The sequence below is a fragment of the Puma concolor genome, chromosome E1, assembly GCF_028749965.1.
Source record: "Puma concolor isolate L17-30 chromosome E1, mPumCon1.1.hap2, whole genome shotgun sequence".
NCBI classification, from domain to species: domain Eukaryota; kingdom Metazoa; phylum Chordata; class Mammalia; order Carnivora; family Felidae; genus Puma; species Puma concolor.
The window spans coordinates 29349196-29366555 of NC_141680.1; the positions used below are offsets into that span (position 1 = coordinate 29349196).

Consider the following 17360-nt stretch of genomic DNA (forward strand, 5'->3'; position numbering starts at 1 on the left):
TTTCTCAGTGTATGGCTTTTAAATCTATTCCTTTGGCTTTGACTTTCCAGCACCTTGAACTTTGTTCCCAATCAAATTCTGTTTTTTTAAACTGATTCTTTTTGACTTCTTTTTGTTCTGTTCCGCCAGTCACTCAAACTTGAAACCTTTTACACCAATGATATTTTTTAGGTTTATTTAGAGAGAGCACATGTGCATAAATGAATGGGGAAGGGACAGAGCAAAAGGGAGAGGCTCCCAAGCAGGCTTTGCACTGTCAGTGAGAACCCGATACAGGGCTTGATCTCCTGAATCATGAGATCATGACCTGAACATGACCTGAGCTGACATCCAAAGTCTAAGGCTTAACCAACTGATCCCTGGCACCAGTAATTTTTAAGTCCTGTCAGTTATTATCTTCTGCTTTCACTTACATCTGTCCTACTTTTCCATTCCATTATCATCCTAGCAGAGAAATATATACCTTTATTACCTCATACTTAGATAATTATAATCTTTTTTTATTAAAATAATTTTTTTAATTGTTTATTCTTAGAGAGAGAGAGAGAGAGAGAGAGAGAGAGAGAGAATGAGTGGGGGATGGGCAGAGAGTGGGAGACACAGAATCTGGAGCAGGCTTCAGGTTCTGAGCTGTCAGCACAGAGCTGGAGGCGGGCTCAAACTCGCAGACTGTGAGATCATGACCTGGGCCAAAGTTGGTTGCTTAACTGAGCCACCCAGGTGCTCCAATCGTTTTTTTTTTTTTTCTTTCCCCAGAGAGAGAGAGAGAGAGAGAGAGAGAGAGAGAGCGAGCTTGCAAGTGAGCAGGGGAGGGGCAAAGAGGAGAAAGAGAGAATCCCAAGTACGCTCTCCGCTCAGTGCGGAATCTGACGTGGGAATTGATCCCAGGACCCTGAGATCATGACCTGAGCCGAAATCAAGAGTTGGATGCTCAACTGACTGAGCCACCCAGGCACCCCAAGTTAGCTTTTAACTGATCTATCTTGAGTCTTTTTTAAAGTTTATATATTTATTTTGAGAACTAGAGTGTGTTTGCTAGCTGGGGAGGGGCATAGGGAGAAGAGAGAGAGAATCCCATGCAAGATCCTCATTGCCGGCGTGGAGCCCTAGGTGGGGCTCGATCTCACGAACCATGAGATCATGACCTGAGCTGAAACCAAGAGTTGGATGCTTAACCGACGGAGCTACCCAGGCACCTCAAGTCTTTTCTTATCTGTGGTTCATTTTATATCCTGCTGCCATATTGATGTTTTCCAGAAATGTCATTTTTTTTTCCTTATCAGAAGGATAAGGAATTTTTTTTTCCTTATCAGATTCATTGCCTTAATTCCTTAGAATATTATCTTTATATTCAGACCACTTGGATAATCTGGTTCTATTCTTTCTTTCTTTTTTTTTAATGTTTTATTCATTTGTGAGAGACAGAGAGTGGGTGGGGGAAGTACAGAGAGAGAGAAGGAGACACAGAATTCAAAGCAGGCTCCAGGCTCTGAGCTGTTAGCACAGAGCCTGACGTGGGGCTTGAACTTACTAACTGTGAGATCATGACGTGACCTGAAGCCAGACGCTTAACCAACTGAGCCACCCAGGCACCCCTCTATTTTTTCTTTCTAAAGCTGTCTTGGTTCCTGAATGTACCATTCATGTGTTTATTCATTCAACAAATACTAATTACACATCTACTTGGAGTTAAGCATCGACTTCCCAGGGAGTTGACTTATTTACTACTTGGGATATGGACAAAAAGGTAAATAGACATATGTTAGATACCAGAAAGTGCTATGAAGAAAATGAAACTGAATAAGGTATAGAGTGGGGACTTTGAGGAGGGTATGAGCAGGTTGTTAGTTATTTTAGATAGTCTGTGAAGGTCTCTGAAAAGTGATATTTGAGCCAAGACCAGAATGAAATGTGGTAGTGATGTATCTACAGGAAGAAAGTCCCAGGCAGAGAAATCAGAAGGAGCAAAGCCCCTGAGAGAAAGAACAAAGAAGCCAGTGTGGCTGGAGCAAAGAGAGAAAGAGGGAAAGGAGATGAATTTGGAGATGGAGCTTAGGGCCTTGGTAAAGACCTTGGCTTTTATTTTAACTGTAATGGTACCATTGAAAGCTTTTGAATGATACGCAGTAATTTTTAAAAACTCACTTTTGCTGCTATGTAGAAAGTGGATTATAGGCACCATAGGTGGGAGAGGAAGTGAGGAGACCAATTTGGTTTAGACTCGAATGGTAACAGTGGAGGTGGTGAAAAATAGGGCAGTTCTGGATATGTTTTGAAGGTAGAGCCAATGGATTTACTAATAGATGGGACATGAGAGTTTTATATAACATTTAGATGAATGGTTTTCTATTCTGAGATAGAAGAAATTTGGGGAGGAAGAGTTGGGTAGGCTATAGATGTACAAGTTTTGTTTTTAAATATGTCAAGTTTAAGATTTTACACATCTAACTGGAGAGGTTGGCAGTTGGAAATATGAATCTGGAGTTGAGGAAGGGGATGTTAGTGATATCGAATTAATAGCATATGGATAGTATTTAAGGCGTTTGATGAGATCACCAGATTACCTGATAGGGAAAAGACTTTTTGCTTTGAACTCTGGGTCACTCAACATTTAGAGGTCAGGAGGAGGAGGAGGATTAAGCAGGAGATAACAAGAAGGAGCCATGAGTGAGGCATCACAGAATTCAAGTGAAAAACATGTTTCAAAGAGGAGTAGGTTAACTGTGTCTTGTATTTCTGGTTCGGGATTTAACCATTGGATTTGAGAATGTGTAGGACATTGGTAACCTTGATGAGTAGTTTTAGTGGAATAATGAAGACAAAATCTTGATGTCTGGGAGAGGGAGGCATATAAGACAGCAAGTATAAAAACTCTAAAAATTTTAATGTAAAGGGGAAAAAAAAGGAGTGGGTTGAAAAGGTTTATATCTCATTGAAAGTGAACCAGTAGAGACAGATTAATTAATGATGCTGGGGAGAGGGGATAATTACAGGAGCAAAGTCCTTGAGACCTGGGCATTCCACCCAACCAAATTGTATTATTGTTTATTTGAATGCCTCTCCCTTCTCTTCCATCCCATCTCTGTTCATTTGACCATGGAAATTTAATTATCCATGACAGGCCAGATGCTTGTGTCACTGAATAAAACAGACTAAGGTCCAGACCCATGAATAGACTTGTCCAAAGTTATCTAGTGGTTTGGGACAGACCAAAACTGGACTCACTCCCAGGCCAGCACTCTACCTATGACTCTCTTGTGCTTCTATACGCATATACCAAAAAGTGGGAACATTGGCTGTATTTTCAGGCCAGGTCTCTTTCATTCTTCCAGTTACTCTCAGTTGATTCTCCATCATTACCTGTTCTTATTTTTGTATTTTCACCCATTTTTTTGCCCCAGTCTTTTTCATCAAGTAGTTTTGGTTTTGTTTTTGACTCCTTGATATTCAGCATTGGTAGCATTTTATGATTTCCTGTAAATATCGACTTTGTTTTCTTTTTAATATTAGAGTTTTAAAAATTTAGATATAATTGACATACAGTAAGCTGCACATATTTAAAGTGTATAGTGTGCTAAGTTTGATAAATGTATATACTTGAGAAACCATCACTACAAGATAGTGAACATACTTATAATCCTCAAAAGTTTCTTTGTACCTATTGGTAATCCTTCCCTCCACTTGTCTTATTCCTAGGAAACCACTGATCTGCTTTCTGTCACTGTAGATAAGTTTGCATTTTTTGGACTTTTATAGAAATGGAATCTTATGATAAGTTCTCTCATGTGTCCAGCTTTTTTCACTCAACAAAATTATTTAGAGATGTATCTATGTTGTGTGGATCAATAGTATTCCTTTTTATTGCCAAGTGGTAGCATCCCATTGTATGCATATGCCATAATATGTTTATCCATTCACCTGTTGATGGACATAACTGTGTCTACTTTTTGGTATTTACATAGAAAACTGCTATGAACGTTTATATACAAGTATTTGAATGGGCTTAAACTTTCTTTTCTCTTAGGTAAGTAAATAGGAATGGAAGAGCTAGATCACATGGTAGATGTATATCTAACTGTTTAACAAATTGTACAACTGTTTTCTAAAATGGTATCATTTTAAATTCTTACCAGCAATGTGTGAGAGTTCTAATTCTTCCACATTAATGCCCACACTTGGTACATTCAGTCTTGAATTTTAGCCATTCTCATAGATATGGAGCAGTACCTTAACATTTTCCTTTAAGATCAGGATAAAGATAGAGATGCCTACTTTCCTTACGTTTATCCATTACCCTTTTCCCCAGTCCCAGTAACCACTATTCTTTCTGTCTCTGAACTAAGTATTTCATATAAATGTAATCATATAACATTTGTCTTTATATATTTTTTATTTAAAAAAAATTTTTTTTTAACGTTTTATTTATTTTTGAGACAGAGAGAGACAGAGCATGAATGGGGGAGGGGCAGAGAGAGAGGGAGACACAGAATCGGAAGCAGGCTCCAGGCTCTGAGCCATCAGCCCAGAGCCCAACGCGGGGCTCGAACTCACGGACCGCGAGATTGTGACCTGAGCTGAAGTCGGCTGCTTAACCGACTGAGCCACCCAGGCGCCCCTTTATATATTTATTTTTAAAGTTTTATTCCTTTTTTTTTTAATTTCGTTTTTGTGTTTGTTTATTTTGAGAGAGAGAGAGACAGAGCACGAGCAGGGGAGGGACAGAGAGAGAGGGAGAGAGAATCCCAAGCAGGCTCTATCCAGTCCGCTCAGAGCCCGACACAGGGCCTAGTATCACAAATGGCGAGATCATGACCTGAGCTGAAATCAGTAGTAGGACAGTTAACTGATGGAGTCACTCAGGTGCCCCTCCGTTTGAATTTTAGAATGGGTTTTTCTACTTCTGTGAAAAGCACCATTGTGGTTTTGATAAGAATTACATCGATACTGTAGATTGCTTTGGGTGGTATTGGGGTTTTAACAGTATTAAATCTTCCAATACATGAACATGGGATGTCTATTTATTTAGGACTTTCTTTCAGTGGTGTTTTGTAGTTTTCCATGTATAAATCTTCCAACTCCTTGGTTAAGTTTATTCCTAGGTATTTTACTTTTTTCTTTGATGTTGTAGATGTATTTTCTTAATTTCCTCTTTGAATTCTTCATTGCTAGCATATAGAAACATGTTTTTTTTGTGTGTGGGTTGATATTGTATTCTGCAACTTTGGTGAATTTGTTCATTTTGTTCATTAATACTAACAGTTTTTTGTGGAACCTTTAGGGTTTCCTACATACAAGATTATGTTATTGCAAACAATTAATTTTACTACTTTTCCAGTTGGGATGCTTTTGTATTTTTTTTCCTTGCTTAAATTGCTCTCGGTGAAATTTTTAGTATTGTGTTGGATAGAAGTGGTGAAAATGAGCATCTTTGTCTTTTTCCTGATCTTAAAGAAAAAGTTTTCAGTGTTTACCATTGAGTATGATGTTCACTCTGGATCTTTTATGTATGGACTTTATCAAATTGAGGAAGTTCTCTTTTGTTCCTTTTTCTTGAGTGTTTTTATCATGAAAGGATATTAGATTTTGTCAGAGACCTTTTATGCATCAATTGAGATGATCATGTGGGTTTTTTCCTTCATTTTATTAATGTGATGTGTTATATTGAATGATTTTTGTATGTTGAACTATCTCAGCATTCCGGGTAGTAAATCCCACTTGGTCATGCTGTATAGTCTTTTTAATATACTGTTGAATTCGATTTGCTGGGCTCTTGCTGAGAATTTCCCTAGTCCAGTCTTGCAGAGTTAGGTATGTTGATTCTCTTGTTACCTGTGAGGAAACTTGAGCTCAGTCACATGTCTGGTGTCTTGTAGTCAGTAAGTGCCAGAGCTAGGAGTCAGACTCAGGTCTGAATACTGTCTAAAGCTGTGATTCTTCCATTTTAATGGAGAGAAATTCTTAAATTGAATGTGGGGAATTGCTCTACTATAATTTTTATTTTCTTTAATTCTTCTTGTGCATTAATATTGTATTGCTCGTTCTTACCTTTGGTTTTGGTTTGGGAGAAATATTATTTTTCCAAAGTATTAAAATTACCATATTTAGTGATTAAGTTAGATTATGGAATACAAGGTAAAAATGCCATAAATATTCAGAGATGGGAAAGATTACTAGCTTGTTATAGTTAGGAAAGTTTTATGGACCTAATTACTGGACATTCCCATGGGACAGCACATGGTGGGGGGGACATACTAGCAAATACACAAATATACCAAGCGTGGTGTATAGTGTAGCAGTAAGCCTGTTTTGACTGGAACGGAGAGACATATTTAAAAATATGGACTGGTCACTCCCTGTCATGGTCCCAACCTTTAGAGAGCTTATAGTCTGGCAGGGCAGAGGAGACCGATAAATAAGTCAGTGTAATAAAGTATTATAAGCACAATAAAGGAAGAAGTACAGGTTGCTGTGGTAGTCTGTAGAGAGTCAGGGCAAGCTTTCTGGAGGAAGTGACATAAACTGAAATCTAAAGAATGAGTAGGAATGATATAGTTGAAGAATATCCTGGGGGGAGAGAGGAAATAAATATACCTAAAGCCTTAACCTTGTTGGGTTCCCTAGAGTGAGGTAGAAGGTGAGGCAAGAGAGGTGTGGGCTGAAACCAGCCCTAGAAGAGTGCTATGGATTTAAGCAGAGCATTGTTTGAGAGGAAGAAACCTGACCCAAATCTTACTTTTGCTGAGGGACCAAAGAAATTATCTTCAAGGTTATTAATAGAGGCATCCTTTTGTGTCTGTTTTCTTTTTCTTCCAGCTTTATATGGTTTGCTGTGAAGTACCTTTGTCCTTATTATCTCTTATTTGTTGTCCTTTAAGCTTTCCTTGGGAATTTCATTTCTGAGTTAATTATTTGACTTTAAAAAGCTTAACCATGATCCTATTGTTTTTGGAAAGGTATTCAAATAATCTTCGCATCTCCTTTGTATATGGTGTAAAACTACTCCCTATCCAGTAATAATTAAAACAATTAACTCAATAGAATTTGAAGTTTAGTGGAGATATTCTCTTATAAAAGCTTTTTATAATTACATTACTGGACTGTAGAGCGCTTAAGATGTAAAGTTCTGTTGTATTGCTTATTCATATTTTAGGTCTAATGTATATATCCATAATTCATAATCCATATTCAAAATTAGTTAGCTTTTCAGAAAGGAATTTAGTAGTACCTTAGACTTTCTCAGGGATTTTATGAGAGATTAGATGGCAGTAAATCATCACTGTGGTTTATTTTCAGGGGTGGTGTATTATTACTGATTTTGTGAAGATTATCAACATCTTCCTTGGGATAATCACATATTCTTAAGATCACTTTCTTTCCTATGAGAGAAAAGCTTCTTAACCGTTTTGGAATTCGTTCTGTCCCTTTGAAAATTTGTCCCCATCATAATGATAATGAGAGGGAGATAGTAGATTGAATGCTATTTCTGTATGTATCTCTGTAATTAATACAAGCACTAGAGAGTTAAACTCATTAAATTTTGTATTTAAGTATTCAATATGTACAAATTAAAGTAATAATTTTTCTATAATCAAAATCTAATTTTTTGCCTCCTTAGCGCTGGCTGACAGAGCAGAGAGCTCAATGTCCTCATTGCCGGTAAGTGTTTTGCTATGATTATTTGTGAATTTGGAAAATAGCAAGGTGATGGGATTAAAGTGTGCCTTAATATTCAGAGTTTTTTTTTTGCATTCTGTCACATTTCTCCTCTTTGTAAATACAGTTGAAAAGAAAATAAGCAATCTGTCTAGATAAATGCGAACTAATTTATCTGACTTAGAATTACGTAGAGTGCAGGGGCACCTGAGTGACTCAGTTGGTTAGGTGTCTGACTTTGGCTCAGGTCACGATCTCATGGTTCGTGGGTTCAAGCCCCACATCAGGCTCTGTGCTGACAACTCGGAACCTAGAGCCTGCTTCGGATTCTGTGTCTCCCTCTCTGACTCTCCCCTGCTCGAACTCTGTCTCTCTCTCTCTCAAAAATAAATAAACATTAAAAAAATAAAATAAAATAAAAGAATTATGTAGAGTGCATTAAGTATGTTATTTACCATCTTTTATTTTTATTTTTTTAAAGTTCTTATTCATTTTTGAGAGAGAGAGAGAGCCAGAGAGTGTGAGTGAGCTGGGGAGGGGCAGAGAGAGAGGGAAACACAGAATCTAAAGCAGGCTCCGGGCTCAGAGCTGTTAGCACAGAGCCTGATGCCAGGCTCAAACTCACGAACGGTGAGATCACGACCCGAGCCGAAGCCAGATGCCCAACCGACTGAGCCACCCAGGTGCCCCTGTTTACCATCTTTTAGAGAAGCATTGTTTAACTTCTTGATTTTTATAATTAAAATACAACTGAAAAGTTCTCCAACTTTCTAATTAATACAGATAAATAAAATAAAAAGACTTCTATTTCTGATACTCCCTGTCTAATCTTTTCATTAAATAACACTTTGAAAAGAGATGGTTAGATTTTATTATGTATTCTAGACATTTTTCTAAGAGTATACTGATATGTATACATTTTTCTTAAAATACCCAAATGTGATATAATTCTATTTTGGGTTTTTTTTTTTTTCATGTAAAATATGGTGGGACCTTCCTTGAAGATAGGTACATATATGTCATTTTTTTTAAAAAGTGTGAATAATCCAGTGTATGACTGTATGTTGATTTATTTAATATGCTTATATTCAGACACATTTAGATAATTTCCACTCTTGTTTTTTTCATATAATTGTGCCAGATTACATTGAAAGAAAGGTTTTTACCATTTACCGTTCCTAATAATAGATATAAAAGTGCCTTTTCCTCTGCCAATACTGGTTATCAATCTATCGTTTTTTTTTTGTCATTCCATTCAATGAAAAATAGTATCTCATTTTTAATATGCTTTTTTATTTTTTAAAGTTTATTTATTTATTTTGAGAGCAAGAGTGTGTGTGTGAGGTGGGGAGGGGCAGAGAGGAGAGAGAATCCCAAGCAGGCTCTGCACTATCAGTGCAGAGTCTGATGGGGGCTTGAACCCATGAACCATGAGATCATGACCTGAGCCAAAACCAAGAGTCAGATGCTTAATTGAATGAGCCACCCAGGGGCCCAATTAATTATGCTTTTCTAAAAAATGATTGAAACTGAACATTTTTTGAGGCATATTTAGTTATATTTGTTTTGCTTAAATTACTTCTTCATCTCATTTGTTGCCCATTTTCATCATGTATTGTTTACTTTTTTTATATTAACTTTTAAGAAAGCCAGCACTATCAAACAGAAACTTTCTGTAATGATGGAAACGTTCTGTAACTTTGCTGTTTAATTCCACTGGGTACAGTTCAACAGTGGCAGTTCAACACTTGAAATATATTTAGTTTGACTATATAATGAAATTTTATTTTTTTTTAATAAATTGTTTTTTAATATTTATTTTATTTTTGAGAGAGAGACAGAGCACAAGCAGGGGAGGGACACAGAGAGAGGGAGACATAGAATCTGAAGCAGGCTCCAGGCTGAGCTGTCAGCACAGAGCCCAATGTGGGGCTCCAACCCATGAACTAACTGTAAGACCATGACCTGAGCTAAGGTTGGTTGCTTAACCGACTGAGCACCTGGGAAACAGAAGCCCCATGAAATTTTATTCTTATTTAATTTTAATTAAATTTTAGGGGTGCCTGGGTGGCTTAGTCAGTTGAGCGTTGACTCTTGGTTTCAGCTCAGGTTATGGTTTCATGGTTGTGAGATTGAGCCCCATGTTGGGTTCTGTGTGCTGAGCGTGGAGCCTGCTTGGGATTCTCTCTCCCTCCCTTTCTGCCCTTCCCCTGCTTGTGCATGCTTGCAGTCTCTCAAAAAAATAAAAAAACTTAAAAAAATAATTAAAATTTTAAATAGTCACTTGTGACTAGTGGCTGTCATTTTGGATAGTACAACTTTAAGGTATTGAGAATTCAATCTGTAATTGGAATTTTTTTTTGTAAATGACATTAATGTAAAAATAAGTTGCAAACCATACTTCTCATTCAGTCTGTTATTATTTTAATAGTAATATGGTATGAATATGTTGTGAACTCTGTTTTGAGTATGTTTTTATTTGATAATTTTTTTTTGCAACTGTCTTCCTTCACTTTGTATGTCACAGTTCATGCATGTTGTAGCATATGTTAGAGTTTCATTCCTTTTTTAAATTTTTAATGTTTATTTATTTTTTAATGTTTTTACTTATTTTTGAGACAGAGAGAGACAGAGCATGAGCAGGGGAGGGGCAGAGAGAAAGGGAGACACAGAATCTGAAGTAGGCTCCAGGCTCTGAGTTGTCAACACAGAGCCCGACGCGGGGCTTGAACTCACGGACTGTGAGATCATGACCTGAGCTGAAGTCGGATGCTTAACCAACTGAGCCACCCAGGCGCCTCCTTTTAATGTTTATTTTTTAGAGAGAGAGAGAGATACAGAGTGTGAGCAGGGGAAAGGCAGAGAGAGAAGGAGAGACAGAATCTGAAGCAGGCTCCAGGTTCCGAGCTGTCAGCACAGAGCTTGATGTGGGGCTCAAACTCATGAAATGTGAGATCATGACCTGAGCCAAAGTCGGATGCTTAACCCACTGAGCCACGCAGGAGCCTCAGAGTTTCATTCCTTTTTAAGGCTGATTATTACTCCATCATATATATGTAACACATTCCATTTATTCATTAATCTGGTAATGGACATTTGGATTGCTTCCACTTTGGGGCTAAGGTAAATAATGCTGCTATGGTCATGGGTGTTCATCTTTTCAAGACCTGCCTTCAGTTTTTTTTTATATATACCCAGAAGTGGTATTGCTGGATTATATGGTAATTCTGTTTTTTAATATTTTGAGGTATAGTTGGCCGATAAAATTGTAAGACATTTAAAGTGTACCTTGTGATGATTTGATATGTGTATGTATGTATTGTGAAAGGATTCTCCCCATTGATAGCACTTTCATCATCTCACATATTTACCTTTGGAATGTGTTTATGTTAGAAAATAATCTCAAATTCCTGAATTGGAGTATATGTACATATTTTTTCTCCAGTGCTCCACTCCAGCTACGAGAACTAGTAAACTGTCGTTGGGCAGAAGAAGTAACCCAGCAGCTTGATACTCTTCAACTCTGCAGTCTCACCAAACATGAAGAAAATGAAAAGGACAAGTATGCCCTCAACTTGTGTTTGAGTATTTCATAGATGTTGATAGGTGTTATTTTAACGACACTATTGAAAATTTTTTTCGTTTTATAGGTGAACACTTAAGTATTTTTCTCTTGGCATTGTATCAGTATCACTATTTTGAAAGACCCTTCTAACTCTTGATTGGGCTTCTTTTATTAGAGCCTCTGAGAAAAGGAGTGGAACTGCTAGTGTTTGCTAAGTCTCTCTTCTTTGTTCTTGATGTCAGCTGGCCCCTCTTCCCCTTGGTCTGCTGAAGATGCATATAGGCCATTGATAAAGAATTGTTCTGATAAATTTCCTTTATTATAAAAGCTATGTTAAACTTTGTACTATGGAAATATGCTAAATATGCTAAATGAGCTTACAGATAGTATCTAATATGCCGTTTTTTTATACTTTCATTAATTTCTTTTTGGTATTCAGATTACTTACAAATGAGAAAATAAAATGTAGACGCATTTAGGTATTTTCTCTAAGCTCAGTGTACTCCATTAGTGAGAAGCTTTTTCTTTTTTTTAATGTGTATTTATTTTTGAGAGAGCAAGCATGAGCAAAGGAGGGGGAAACGGGGGACAGAGGTTCAGAAGCAGCCTTTGTGCTGACAGCAGAGAGCCCAGTGCAGGGCTCAAACTCAAAACCCGCTAAGATCATGACCTGAGCCAAAGTCGGATGCTTAACTGACTGAGCTACCCAGGGGCCCCAGTGAGAATCTTTTTAAGAAATGCAACAGTATGTTTCTTTTATAGGTAACAGAAACTTAAAAAAAAAATTTTGTTATTGTAGTAAAATACACTTATATAAAATATAAAATTTACTGTTGTAATTATTTTTAAGCATACAGTTCCATAGTGTTTAATATATTCACATTGTACAACCAATCTCCAGAACTTTTTCATCTTGGAAATCTGAAACTCTCCACCCATCAAACAATAATTCCCCATTCTCCTACCAGCCCTGGCAACCATCATTTCACTTTGTTTCTTTGAGTTTGACTACTCTGGATTACTCATGTTAGCAAAATTACGCAGTATTTGTCATTTTGCTACTACCATCCTTGACTTTGCATAATGTAGCATATGTCAGAATTTCATTCCTTTTTAAGTCTGATTAATTTTCCACCATGTATTTGTATCACATTTTGTATATCTGTTTATGTGTTGGATATTTGGATTGCTTTCACTTTTGGGCTGTTGTGAACAATGCTCATAATGTGTTCATCTTTTCTAAACCTTGCCTTCAAGTTTTTTGGTTTGTTTGTTTGTTTTAAGGATTTTTAAGTAATCTCTACACCCAATGTGAGGCTTGTACTCACAACTCTGAGATCAAGAGTTGCATGCTGGGTGTGCCTGGGTGACTCAGTAGGTTAAGCATCCATCTTGGCTCAGGTCATGATCTCACAGTTTGTAAGTTCTAGCCCTACATCAGGCTCTGTGCTGACAGTTCGGAGCCTGGAGCCTGCTTCAGATTCTGTGTCTCCCCCTGTCTCTCTGCCCCTCCCCTGCTAGTGCTCTGTCTCTCTGTCTCTCTGTCTCTCTCTCTAAAAAATAAATAAACCTAAGAGTTGCATGCTGTATTGACTTAGCCAGCCAGGCACCCCTTTTTTGGATATATACTTGGCAGTGGTATTGTTAGATTATATGGAATTTTGTTTTTAATACATTGAGGAACCTCCATAGTGTTTTCCATGGCAGCTGTACCTTCTTATATTCCTACCAACAATATACAGGATTCCAATTTCTCCACATCCTTCCCAAAACTTGTTTTGTTTTTTAATAATAGCCATCTTAATGAGTATGAAGAAATATCTTGTGGTTTTGATTTGCATTTATCTGATGATTAGGATATTGAACATCTTTTTATATGCTTGTTGGTTATTTGTATATCTGTGGAGAAAAGTGTCTGTTAAAGTCCTTTCCCCATATTTTAATCAGGTTTTTTTGTTTTTGTTTTTGCTTTTGTTTTTTACTGTTGAGTTGTAGTAGTTCTTTATGTATTTTGGGTATTAACTCCTTTATTAGGTATAGGATTTCCAAATATAGTCTCCTATTCCATAGATTGGCCTTTCACTCTGTTTCTTGTATCCTTTGATGTACAGAAGTTTTAAATTTTGATGTAGTCTAATTTATTTATTTTTTACCTCCGTTGCATGTGCTTTTGGTGTCATATTTAAGAAATAATTTCCAAATCCAATATTGTGGATTTTCCTTTATGTTTTCCTTTATGAAGCTTTTCCTTAATGTTTTCTTATAAGAGTTACATAGTTTTAGGTCTTATGTTTAGGTCTTTGATCTACTTTGATTTAAATTTTGCATATGATATAAGCTAAAGGTGTTTGTCTGCTAAGGTTGCCATAACAGAATACCACAGGTTGGCTTACATAACAGAAATTTATTTTCTAATGGTTTTGGAGGCTGAAAGTTTAAGGTCAAGGTATTAATCAAGGTTGTTTCTGGTGAAGCCTTTCTCTTTGACTTGGATAAGGCTCCTCCTCACATACTCCTGGTGTCTTTCTCTTCTTGTATAGACAGCAGTTTTGTGGGGTGAGGGCTCTCCCCTTATGACCTCATTTGACCTTCATCACCTCCTTAAAGGCTGTATCTCCAAATACATTTACATTAGGCCTCTAAAAGGAATTTGGGGAGGATGAAGTTCAGTTCGCAAACAGGTCCAAATTCATGTTTTGTATGTGGATATCCAACTTAAGGGGAAACTCATTTTTTAAAATTGAGCTGTTCATTTCTCATGAGAATATGGCATTACAGTATACAGTTGCATGTGTCTTGATTATTTTTAGCATTGGCCACATGTGGGGGACACGCATACATGTTTGGGTAGGTATAGACTCATAATGTGATTTGCCCAAAATGTGAACCTATCTTCTACAGTGATGCTAGGAAATGATGTTGTATTTATACTTTATTTAGAAATTAGTCTGCGTTTTTCATATGATTTTAAAGTCTTTATCAATTAATGAAAACAGTACTTAAAATTTGCGTCCACATGTGATTCTTTAGTTTAATTTATGAAAGCTATGGAATGTATTTTATATTGTTTGCTGAGATATTGTTTAAAATTGATTGACCTGTTTCCCAAATGTAGGAATTTGTTGAGGTAATTATGTTTTAGTTTTAATTTATTTAATTTAAATCGTATTTTCTTTTCATAACATATAGATGTGAAAATCACCATGAAAAACTTAGTGTATTTTGCTGGACTTGTAAGAAGTGTATCTGCCATCAGTGTGCACTTTGGGGAGGAATGGTGAGTAGAACAAATTTAGCACATTACTTTTAGTTAGAGACTGGAAAGCACTGAAATACTTGTTTGATTTAGATAGAAAATAATATTTTACTCTTGTTTATAAAGTTGAAAATTAAATATGTCTGATTTTAGCAGAAGGTATCATACCACAGACTTCTTTAGTGGGAGATGTTGATGTGGGATGTTTACCTCTTACATAAATATATATTTTAATGGAAAACCTATAAAATTTGGGGCACCTGGGTGACCCAATCAGTTGAGTGTCCGACTTCGGCACAGGTCATGATCTCATGGCTTGTGAGTTCGAGCCCCTGCGTTGGGTTCTGTGCTGACAGCTCAGAGCCTGGAGCTTAGTTCAGATTCTGTCTCCTCCTCTCTCTGCCCCTCCCCTGCTTGCCCCATGTCTGTGTCTGTCTGTCTGTCTGTCTGTCTTTCTCTTTCTCTCTCAAATATAAAGAAACATTTTTAAAAAAATGTATAAAATTTATATTCATTAGCAAATCTTTTATTGTAGGATCAAGGTCTTATCTTTGATTAAAGGTCAGTTGATCTGATGTCCTGGCCACAATTTCCAATTTTGGTTTCTTTAAAATGGAACAATAACTTGGGGTGCCTGGGTGGATCAGTCGGTTGAGCGTCCGACTTTGGCTCAGGTCGTGATCTCGCGGTTTGTGAGTTTGAGCCCCGCGTCAGGCTCTGTGCTGACAGCTCAGAGCCTGGAGCCTGCTTCCGATTCTGTGTCCCCCTTTCTCTCTGCCCCACCCCTGCTTGTGCTCTGTCCCTGTCTTTCAAAAATGAATAAACATTAAAGAAAATTAAAAAAAAAAAAAATGGAACAATAACTTTAGGTATTTGTGAAACAATACGAATGCAAACATCTGGATCTTATAATTTTTTTTCTTTTCCAATCTAATTCAAAAGTAGTTTTTAAAGGTATTGTACCTTTTATCAAGTCTAAAACATTCAAGTTAGTTTTCCTGGAAATAGCTTTTATTTCATAGTTGTCTTATTGTCTGATTAATATTTAATTAAAAGTGTACTTATGTAATAGGTACAATTAATGTAAATAGGCTTGAAAATTAAAACAATAGGTTATTGGGGCTCTGGGGTGGCTCAGTCAGTTTGGCGACCGACTTCGGCTCAGGTCATGATCTTGCAATTTGTGAGTTCAAGCCCTACGTCAGGCTCTGTGCTGATATCTCGGAGCCTGGAGCCTGCTTTGGATTCTGTGTCTCCCTCTCTTCCTTGTGCTCGGTGTCTGTCTCTCAAAAATAAATAAACGTTAAAAAAAAGAAAACGATAGGTTCTTGGTGGGGAGAGTTAGTTATAGTAGGAGTAGAAAGTTGTTAGACAACTAGACATATCTGTCAGCAATGAGAATTGATCACTCTTTGGGCATTAGCATATTTTAGGGAGAGAATGACAGGCAACTTGGTTGAGTAGAGCTCAATATAGAATTTTCTGTTAGGATTTGAATAATGTATTTCTAATTTGATGAATAGAAAAATTGAATTCTTACAATTTAGTTCTTAAATGCATGGGTTTGGTAAGAAGCAATGGAAACATTCTTTTCTATACTTTAAGTGGACATGCAAAAATCTACATCTTTTTTATCTTACAGGCTATGTTTAGGTGCTTTGGTTGGATAAGACAATGCTAGTGAGGACTTTTCCATTAATAGGTAGTTTCTTACAATATAAATTCAAGTTCTATATATTAAGAGAGTTATAAGTTATAGTACTAAAATTGGACAGAAAATTGGTTTTAGGGGGCACCTGGGTGGCTCAGTTGGTTAAGTGTCCGACATCGGCTCAAGTCGTGATCTTGCCGTTCATGAGTTTGAGATCTGTATCTGAGCTGTCAGCACAGGGCTCTGACCTGCTTTGAATTCTGTGTCTCCCCCTCTCTATCTGCCCCTCTCCTGCTCTCACTCTGTCCCTCTCTCTAAAAAGTAAACATTAAAAAAAAAGAAAATTGGTTGTTAGCTCTCAAAAATTATTTGAATACAAATGGATTAATGAGTCTTCTGTCTCTACAGTAATTCTTTGTGGAGTAAGGAATGAGTGTATTGCTTTGCTAATAGTGTCCTTTCAGTGTCTTACTAATTAATTCAGTTGTGCTAGAGACTGGCGGTTTAGTGATAAACAATATAGATATCAAACAGTTCTGTATATTTAATTGTCGTAATAGGTATTAGGGATGTTTATGCAGTGCTGATAACTGTGAATAACTTTGGGACCTGACCCTGTAAGACTGAGCTAAGCTCCCAAGGATGAGTAGTAATTAAAAGGTGAAGAGTTTGGGGAGGGAAGATGAAGGAAAATTGTTTTTGAGTAAGAAGGAGTTACTTTCGCAAAGGCCTACTGAAAAGAAGTTTGAGAACTTGAAAAGGCTAGTGCTGATGAAGAAGAAAGTGGCAAATAAAGTTGTGTCAGGTGGTTGGAACCATGGTTAAAGATTTTGGTTCTTTTAAATGAGTAAAGATTTCTAGATAAATGTAAACATTTTGCTACAGTTCTTTAAAAAAAATTTTTTTTAATGTTTATTTTTGAGAGAGAGAGTGCGCAAGCAGGGGAGGGGCAGAGAGAGATGGAGACACAGAATCTGAAGCTCGCTCTAGGTTTTGACTGTCAGCACAGAACCCAACGTAGGGCTTGAACTCATGGACGGTGAGATCATGACCTGCGCCAAAGTTGGATGCTTGACTGACTGAGCCATCCAAGCCACCCCTATGCTACAATCTTTAAGGATTTCCTATATGGGCCAAGTGATTTTAAGGAAGCTCTGGTTGATTTTAACAAAGTAAAGACAGCCAAAAAAGTAAACTACTAACCAGTTTATTAGCATCCATAGAGTGTTAATAAA

The 17360-nt window shown here is 37.0% G+C and overlaps 1 protein-coding gene across 8 annotated transcripts in view; it reads left to right on the forward strand.

Moving 5' to 3' along the window:
• Nucleotides 1–17360, forward strand: part of TRIM37 (tripartite motif containing 37) — a 146663-nt gene that overhangs the window by 4219 nt on the left and 125084 nt on the right. For all 8 annotated transcript variants that reach the window (XM_086686827.1, XM_086686825.1, XM_086686824.1 and 5 more), the window contains exons 3-5: nt 7616–7656; nt 11099–11215; nt 14408–14495. In XM_086686827.1, the coding sequence (XP_086542953.1) occupies nt 7616–7656; nt 11099–11215; nt 14408–14495 (246 nt within the window). The remainder of the gene's footprint in view (nt 1–7615; nt 7657–11098; nt 11216–14407; nt 14496–17360) is intronic.